This window comes from Egretta garzetta, unplaced genomic scaffold (assembly GCF_000687185.1).
Source record: "Egretta garzetta isolate BGI_Z169 unplaced genomic scaffold, ASM68718v1 scaffold86, whole genome shotgun sequence".
Lineage (NCBI taxonomy): Eukaryota > Metazoa > Chordata > Aves > Pelecaniformes > Ardeidae > Egretta > Egretta garzetta.
Genome location: NW_009259970.1, coordinates 1299148 through 1309233, shown reverse-complemented (window position 1 = coordinate 1309233; position 10086 = coordinate 1299148). Strand labels below are relative to the sequence as shown.

The 10086-nt window shown below is 36.1% G+C and overlaps 1 protein-coding gene across 1 annotated transcript in view; it reads left to right on the top strand.

Annotated features, from left to right (window-relative positions):
* The window catches only part of KCNT2 (potassium sodium-activated channel subfamily T member 2), a 130860-nt gene that overhangs the window by 5389 nt on the left and 115385 nt on the right, over nt 1–10086 (top strand). The window contains exons 2-3 of the mRNA XM_035895824.1: nt 2632–2685; nt 4249–4328. Coding sequence (XP_035751717.1) covers nt 2632–2685; nt 4249–4328 — 134 coding nt within the window. The remainder of the gene's footprint in view (nt 1–2631; nt 2686–4248; nt 4329–10086) is intronic.

Genomic DNA, 10086 nt, shown 5'->3' with positions numbered 1-10086 from the left:
TTTTTTTCCTTCTTAAATATGTTATCACAGAGGCGCTTCCACTGTCGCTGATTGGCTTGGCCTTGGCCAGCGGTGGACACAGGCAAAACTTCTAGCAGCTTCTCACAGAAGCGACCCCTGTAGCCCCCCCCACTACCAAGACCTTGCCACAGAAACCCAATACACTATAGTAAAGTGTGGCTATGAAGTTAGAGTGACATTTTAAATAGCAATGGAAAAACGCAGACAAAATTAAATAACTCTAGGGCAGACAGATTGGTCCCAGTGATTTACAGTCATGAGAAGAAGTGCTTTGTGTTAGTGTCCTTGGCATGAATTAGTATTTTCCTGCTATACTTTGTATTACATTAAAATGTACTACTCAAATTACATCTTGACTGAATTAGAAGAGTGCAGTGCATACCTGTACTTCAAGATGCTTCCTACAGTTTGAAAGATTCCACTGACATCACTGTGCTTTAGATTTAAACTAGGGAAGACCACTATTAACAGTATTTAATTTTAAAAAAAAAAGGTTAAAAAAAAACCATACTGTGTTTTCAAGAGGATCATATAACTCCAATGGTTTTTGCCACAGGTATATCAGACATGTGCTTGTGCATTTTACAGTAAAGCTGAAGCAAGAGTCAGTAAAACATAAGACCTATTCTTTAACTTTCAAAAGCAGCTTTTCATGGAATATTCAATGCCTACCAAATACACAGAAATCAGAAGCAATTAACTGACTGCATACACAAAATCCTTATGTTCATCAAACATTTCTGTCCCAGTAACCATCCTCAAGGAACAGTGTTTTAATCCTTCGGCTTGATTTCCTTTTGGCCAGGGTGGACTGAACTAGAACTGTCTTTTACAGGAAGGTAAACATGAAGCACAAATTGTTTAAGCTACACTTTTAAATTACTTACAGAAGACATATAGAACAAAGCCAAACCTATTCCATAGGCCAGGTGATCTACATATGCATATACTATCACCCTGTACTTCGTGTATGTCATTTCATCAAAATGATTTGCTTGGAATCAAATTCCAACAAGTATCCTGCAACAGCATAATCAAGTTCTATATAAGTATGTGGCAATGAATTTCACTAATGCACTTGAAACATCCTTACTAACTTGTACTTAATTAAGTCCAGAAAAAACTTGTTCAAGCCCTTCACTACTACTACTACTGGTAAATGATCTTAGTATTGCAGGTGAGGATCAGAACTTATTTGTGTTATGTCCCTGAAATACTCCTTTTCTAGATTACCATTATAGTGGGAAAAAGACATAAAAGCAAATACTTGATGTAAAATTTTAATCATTAAAAGACTACAACAAAGGTTCAAGGAGAATGAGTGTTGTCCCTAAAAGTAAAAAGCAGAGTATTGGAAAGGAACAGTATCTGGAGGTTCTGTCCTTATCCCCGACAGTGGCTCCTTCAGCCATTCATTCTTAGCTTTACTTAGTAAATAGTAACCCTTAAGAAAAAAAGGCAAATATTCTCTGGTAGCCAGAGTATCATGAAAGTGTACATTGATTATAGATGCATGATAATGTATTTCCTGCAAATGTGGAAGGCTGATACAGTTTCTACTTGTTTAAAGAAGTCAGGGAAAAGAGGAGGAGTTGAGCCACAGAAGTGGCGTTAGCAGCATTCGTAATCCATTTTGCCATGGAAACTGCTGCACTGTGGAATCCCAGTCTGCTGTGAGCACAGGTTGCTAAGGAAAGAGAAGTAGACAGCTGTTAGAAGGCTATCAGAGCAATTCATAATGGTAGTGATAAGAGGGTGATTAGCTCCCACATCCTCTTTCCTCATTATCATTAAATCATGGCTTACTGTTAACATGTTGTTCTTTCATGATAAGTGACTACAGTAATTTTCTTACAAAAAGAGATTAGTTTAAAATGTATAAAAAAGATCACCGATACTGTGCGTCTTTTAAATAACATGCCTTACTTCAATAGCTTGTACCACTTTGTTTACCTACTGAAATATGTCCTTGAAGATTAAGTATATATGCTTAGCATGTGGCAGCTGCTAAATCATGGGAAATGTTTCCCACTAAAACTGTCACTGCATTAATGACAGTAAGTACCTTGGGAAATGTGCAGAAAAGAACTGAAGCAGAGCTCAGGCCCCCACAAACCTGCTCACCTACTAATTAACACCTGGGCATGCTTCCTTAACTTGCCTTAAGGTTACCAACTATCTAAATCATACTTCTGTTAATAACAACTCCCGCAGTCTTGAACAGTGCAACATTTAGTCTATATTTAAACCTCAATAAAAGCCCAGAAACAAGTAGCTCTTCATCTGATGGGCTTTTCCTCTAGTTTGGTGGCAGTGTCTAGACATTCCTCTGGGCCCAAGCTCTTTGAAATATGCAGTTGCAGCTACTCTTAGCTTAAAAAGCAGAGGTCAGGTGGGTTCTTCCTCTTCAATTTCAACTCCTTAAAGATCTTACACAGAAGAGATAGAGCCAGATAGGGAAGAAAAAGTGGTCTAGGGTAGGTGTTGCTCTTACTGCTGTGTCAAATGCGTCATTGCACAGAAAGAAATTCAAAATTCAGTAAGTTAATAGAGCTTAATTCCAATATAGATTCTTAAAAATGATGTTATGTTTTTGCTTCCTCTGAATAGGAAGCAGTGTAATTCTCTATTTGACAAGGAACACTACAATAAACCACACCAAAGGTAAGTGACTAGCTAAAATTAGCCGACCTCATTAAGTGAACCTTAGCCTTCTTTTTATGATGTGCTGACCCTGTCCTACAAAGGGGAATTTGCCTAAACTTCTGGTAATACGTAAACAAGCACGAAAAAAGTCACATTACCTGAGAAGCCATCCATTCTGGGGCCATAACTAAATAATCTTCCAATTCCATAAGTGTACAGAAATAGATGGTATTAGACAAGTATTTGAGGGGAAGAGAGGGACTATAACTAACAATAGATTATACAAAAATTGCTTCAATAAAGGCTTCACGTGTACGAAAGGAAAAAACTACGTCAGGATCCTCCTTGAAAAACATGACAGTACATATAAGAACAAGTAATTGAAGTACGGTCATTTGATGAAAGAAAGACTGCTGAAAAGAAATGCTCAAATAAAGATCAAGTATGCGAAGAACCAAAAAGGTATATACAATTTTGCAACACATGATGGTATACAGAGAAAGTGAGAAGTAAGGAAGTAACTAACTTTTGTGATACTACTTTATTCTTTAGAAATAGTAGAACAGTTCTCAAACTGATGACTGACTTCTCAAGTAGGTATAGAAATTGTGCTGGCTAAAGTGATTCATTGCAGGAGGACAAGTGGGATTGGTGAGGGAGATCCAGTCAGTTGGGTAGAGCAGGGATTTTAGTGAAAATGGAACTAATGCTGTATTCATCCTACAGCAAGCAGTGCAGCTCCACAACTCTGGAATGGCCAAAGTTTTTCTATGCAACTAATGCATACCTTCTTTTCCCCTTGCCAGTCCCTGCAACAGTTTTCTTCTCTCTTCCAGCCTGTAGAACTATTGCATGAGTTATACTCAGACTGAATTGAGGGACAGAAACATGAAATACATCCTGGCAAATCTAGGGGGAAGGGAAGAAAAAAAAAGATATTACTGTTGCTTTAATATAATCAGGAAGGGGATTTATTTTCTGTACAATATTGTATGAATGCAATATAATTTTGCTTTCAGCTGTCAATATTTCATTGTGACAAAAGCAAAGTTCAGTGAGGGTGTTTTGTTTGGTGTATGAACATTTGATCAAAGGTGACCACAAACAAGGGAATGCTTAACTGAGACATGAATGCTTAACAGAGTTACGAACAAGATCAAAAAAAGAAGGATCATTAAAATGTCAATTTTACTGGAAGGGAGTTAAACTGAGATGGAAGGCTTAACCTGAACATCAAGGAAATCTTCCTTACAAAGATGCACATATAATATATACCAATATACCAAAAATGTAGATGCTTCTGATTTTGCAGTGTAGGGTGTCCAAGTAGTATGAAAATGATTCTGCATGTAAAGGGGATAAACAAAATACATTTTTTGGTTTGTTGTGGTTTTTCTTTTTTTCTTTTTTTTTTTTTTTTTAAAATTTAACATTAGTCATTCATATCCAGTGAGCTTTTGGTGGAATGCTCTCTATGTGTTCCTCCAGTTATACATAAAAACCAGATAATTAGGGAAACAAATTATTTTGAAAAAATATTATCTTTCATATTAAATTCTAATACTTCCTTTTATATTTCAGGGTGCAAGTTGAATTCTATATGAATGAAAATACATTTAAAGAGAGGCTAAAGCTCTTCTTCATCAAAAACCAAAGATCAAGTAAGCAGCTGGATTAATTTCTATAACCATAATTGTGATACTTTGAGTAGAATCCAATTCCATTGAAGGCAGCAAAGTTATTAATTTTCTTCTGAGCTAAAATTTTACCCCATAGAGGAGTCAGTTTTACATAATATCCAAAACAATTTCAAAAAGTATTAATCAAACTTAAAAACGATGTACTTGTTTTGTAGGATCAAGTACTTAGTGACATGATTTTATTTCTGTATCTTGATCAAGTTGACTAATTTGCATGGATCTGACACTGCAATGTTCATTTGTCAAGTCATGACCTTATGTCTAGGAAAGCAGAGTCCCTAAGATGCTGAAGACAAAAGCTGCAGGAGTACCTAACTTTTTGAAATATTCAATTTTGTTAACTATTCCTAAATAAATTTCAAACTTGATATGTACTAAAAAAAACCCCACCACAATTTGGAAAGGAAACTAATGGGGAGGACATACCTCCTTCTGAATGTGGTACCTCAGAAATGTAGTCCGTGTCTTTAATATCTTCATTGACATATGCACTTAAATTCATAGGCCATCATAGAAGAGAATAATGTGCAGTAACTAAGATAGCAATCTTTTTATATACATCCATGCAGCTGGTCCAAGGGGATGGAAGCATTGTATATTATCGTATCTTGATTATACCAGTGCAGTTCATAGGTGAAGAGCAGTAACTGACCTTCATTTTCCTCTGTGTAGCAGTATTGAATTTACCTCCATTTGACCTAGACCTGTAAAAAAACTAAAATTACAAAAGCTTTATACATTAAGCTTTTAGAATAAAAAGAATACCTTTTGGCCTTTGTAATAGTTAAGATGATTCCATGGCTTTGTGTCTGGGAATGGACAGAACAGAGGGAAAAAAAAAAGAACTTTACTGTTTTGGTGTCCAATCTAAAAAAACCCTGACAAAATTTCAGAGACTAGATCAAGTTTTTAAAAACAGAACAGACCATAAGATCTTCTATCTGCAAAAGCTAGTATTAAATAAATACTAGTTTTACATCACACAACATGATCTTTATATTGGCTAAGTTTCTCTAATTTTCAAAGTGTGATAAAAAAAAAGAGGCACTGTACTGTAAATAACCGATATTTTCAGCTTGAGCTTTGGAATTATTTGCCACTTTCCAGCTGGAGAGTCAGGTTTAACAAAGCTGCTGGAGGCTCATCCGTGGGGAAAGCTTTATTTATTACACTTACATAGACACCCAGGGGAAAAGTCACAAGGTGTCTAAGTAGTATAGAAAGCAGAGTACTACCTCTGCTAGTAAATTATGTGTATAGCCTTCAGAGTATTTTCTGTTCTAACCTTCAGATGGGACATAGGTTTTTTTTCCACATTATTATACATTTAACTAGATTTGATTGGCAAATTTATTTTCTAATGAAGATTTTTACTAGAATTAAGTTTTTTATTCTGTATTAGCACACCTTAGAGCTCTCTTATTGCATTTTGGCCAATATGAAAATAACGTTCTATGCACACTGAGGTTTTGTACACAAAGGAAGGAGATGTGTGAAGAACAATTTCATACTCCGTTTTATGTTTACAAATCTAACTGCGCTAGAAATTTTTGCTCATACATTTTTTATGTAGGTTGTGGACTCTCCCTCCATAGAGATATTAAAAAACTGTCTAGACATGGTCCTGGGCAACTAGCTCTAAGTGACCCTACTTGAGCAGGGGTGTTGGACAAAGTGGCCTCCAGAGGTCCCTTCCAACCTCAACCATTCTGTGATTCTTGTTAGGAATAAATGAGTTTAACTAGATTTACATTTTAAATGTAAGTAATTGCACTACAACTTCTCAAATTGTTTTAGTTCTCTTCACTTTTCTCCCTGTGACTTTTCATGCCTTTAAGTATTTTATATCTTTATAGCCTTTGACTTCTGACAGTGTTGATATAGTGTGTAATGAAGTAAGAAACAAAACAGAAAATGCATCCTAAGCTGGAAAAAGAGTATTACTCCTGACTAAAAAGGAAGTCTGGGAACCTGTAAGCAATAAATAGCCTTTTTTGTTCCTGATCTAGTCCACAAAACAGGGATTTGTTGCACTCTTGTTTACTTACTAAGAACATCTATAAAGTTATGACCTGACTCACTATAAATCTCTTTTCACTGGTAAGATAGGAAGGTTCTGCATAGTACCTCCTTGCTTGAGATAAGGGAAAACACTAAAATACATATATATAGATACATATTTTGATAGCAGGACTGCAGACTCTGTACATCTAAAAATAGATACATTTATGATCATCAGCACAAAAATTAAACCAGAAGTTAGTTAATTAGTATGAATTCATGGCCATTCCTTTGCCAAGTGCATACACTTCTGACTAAACACAGTAAGACAATTGTCATGAATTACTATACTGGGAAATCTCTTTTAGGTTGTGATTGAGTAAGCGTGATGTATTGGTCCAAAGGAGAGGAGTGATGTGGAAGTTTATTTGAAATAAGCAAGAGAGTGGGAAGCAACTGTTAATTCATCCTACTGGAGAAGGGTTCACTCTATGAAGTAACAGTCTGGAAAAATCCAGATTCTGATAATCCTTCTGCACAGAAATGCCATACACAGCTGAGGTACATTTTGCAGAAGCATACTGTGGTTTTGATTAACAAATGAAAACACAGTAATGAGTTCTTCCTGTAGACAGCTAGTAGAGACACTATCATTATGGGCACCTTCTTTTCCTGACAGGTCCTCAGGAGAGGACTCCAAAGAAAACTCCAGGAGTTGAGACATGTTTTTTCTATTACTGAACCATGTAGCCAGTTCACAGAAAATAAGTTGGAGAACGATGGTGCTCACTGTACTTACAACAGCATATGGCATGGGAATGCCATTTCCCACTAGAATCCCAAGCACTGCTACTGGTTCTCATGATACAAGAAGCTTAACCAACAATTAGACATTAAACGAAGCAATTTTCAGGAGAAACAAACAGGAAATACAGCAGAATTATTACTGTACTGAATGAAAAAAAAACCAAACCCAACAAAACCCCAACCCAAAGTGTTCAGAATTAGTAAGTTTAGTCAAACACTCCTTCTGCTTATGCATATCTTGGTTCTTGTCCAAATTCTCACAACCAGAATCCTCTAAACTACAATCTCCAAAAACCTGCTGCTGAGATTGTACCTGCCATTCATTCAATCCTCCATTGAAATTGGAGGATTCTGTTGCTCAGAGGTATCACGGAGTTGATAAAGGTATTGCCCTTTAGATCTTAGTCAGTGTTCAGTGAGAGCACTGAAAACCCTCCTTCATGTACTTCACGTGTAATTGCTATACAATTGAGAAGGTAATTGCCAGTAGTATCAGCAAATTTCCAGATAGTATAAGTAAATCAAACTACACATGTTCACCAGTTTTCAGTAATCCTTAAGACTTCACAAGTGATTTAACACATCAGAGTGTAATAGCATGTGCTTTTGTGAACTAGAGCAGTCAACTCTAGAATTTGTATGAATTTTTTTACAGAATACTATTCTGATCTAAATCACACACAGACCCTTAGCACAAAATATCAACTGTTTAATTCATTATTCTGGTTTTGGAAGAATTTCTATAAACCAATGAAACTAGCCTTCATCTATGTCTAAGGTCAACCTAGCTTCTCAATCTTCTGCAAGAAAATGTCTCCTCAAGTTCAAGCAATGCATCAAAAGCATTTACAAAGGTGTCAGCCAGCCCAAAAAGGAGGAAGAAAAAAAAGAGAATGTGTTGGTCTGACTTGCTTGTACTTGCCAAGATCGTACACTGCATTATCACAGTCTGAAATAAGTCTCCAAGGGAAAAAATAAGTGAAGTTTCAATTCAGTGGAGGGGGAATAAAAGATAACCATCACCAGAATATAAATTATTAACACTGTATTTTGATCCAACTCCTAAAGCCAGCTACTACTGAGATGATTTTGCTAAAAACCAAAAATATGTTAGAGACTTATGAGAAAGGAATAATGGAAAGTGATTGTAAAATCTTCAGCTGCTATCTCCATCACTCTTGCTTTGATTTAATCAGGTCTCTAAATCAGAGGATTAATCTCCAAAAATGCTTGTAAGGGAAGCATGAAGAATTTATAATAAAAATGAAAGTCAGTACTGGTGAAGTACAGTGTATCACTCCGTACTTAAAAATGCCTGCAAAAAATAGCAAATACTTGTTCCAACTGAGAAGGAAGCATTAACATTTGACGTAGTTATATTTATTTCACAACACAGATTTTGAACTGTTGTTATCAATTTCTTCTTTTAAAGACAGCAAAGGATGTAACACCATGGTTACATGGACAAAGTGAAATTATAATCTCATTAAACAATACATAACTGGATAACTGTGTGATTGATGGAGCTGAACACAAGTTTCAGGCACCAGTGTCAAAACACAGACATATTCTGTGCGAATGACCCTGCTACTTGAACAATCTGGCTGTGAATGGAAAAAAAGAAATTAAGTCAAGCAGATCATGTTGATCCACTGACAGCATGTAAAATAGAAGACAAAAATAGTCAGTCGGCAAACAGAAATACAAAATGCTTTCTTTGTAACAGAGTAAGTAAAACCTATTTTTAATGCCTTCCCTAGTGACTGCCCCCTCCTTCCCATAACTGAAGTCTTAGGTCTCCATGATAGTGGAATAAATGCATTTCTTCCAGCTCACAGGTGACATCCCCAGCTATGAGGATACAGGAGATTTTGATCCAAGAAAATACTTATTTGGTAGTCCTATATTAATTATTAAAGCTTTAGCAGGGGTGACTAAATATGCTTCCTCTGACAGCACACCCTATTTCTAAAGGCCAAGGCATACAGAGCTAGGAGAGGTGACCTGAAACAGGATAGACTTGAAGTCTGGTTTTCCATATTTATATTGTAATAACTGACCCAATCACATATGGCACAAGACCTATCCTATTGCCTTACTTCATATATATAACCCAGTAAATGACACACACTCTGTATCTATGCTAACTAGAACCCTTAGATGAAAGCATGTCTAGTGAAAACCATGCCTTACATTCTGTGGGAAACAGCCATTTCTGTGGAGATATCCAGAGCCTGAAGCACTTTTAGGCATATCCTAGAATAGACCTATGGAAGTTAAATATTTGAATACTTAAGTAGTTTCAGATCTTTCAGGACTAAGATTTGAGAGTTAAGATTTTAAGGCAGCAGCCAGGAACATAGGTCCCTTGTACTCATGTAGTGTTTAATCAGAAAAGCACCATTTTCTTTTGGCATTTAAACCAACATATAATTTCAAATGATGATTAGAAATCAGACCATTATCAATGCAAAAAAAGAAGTGTTTCACATCAAGATTAACATTTACAGAGCTAAAATCCAGAAGAAACAAACCATAGAATTTTGTACTTGTCTAAGAAAGTCAGACAACACAAAATTGGTAAGGAAAAGAAATCCTGGTGGGCTTTTTTTGTTTGTTTGGTGTTAGGTAGAATTTTTGTTTGTTTTTAACATTATATGCTCTTCTTGTTGTAATAGCTTAGTTGCTATGGCAACCATTCATACTCCAGCAGACTTCCACAAAAGGGTTAGTACAGACAAACAATTCATGTTTTCTTCAGCAACAGTTCAAAAAAGCTGCAATAAAAGATCAGAGCATTGCCCAAGAAGAGTACTGGAGTCCTTCCTAGTCAAATAATAACATGACAACACAGTTACCCACCCTCTACAGCCCCTCCTCAACCCATTTACTACCCCAACACCTTCACTCA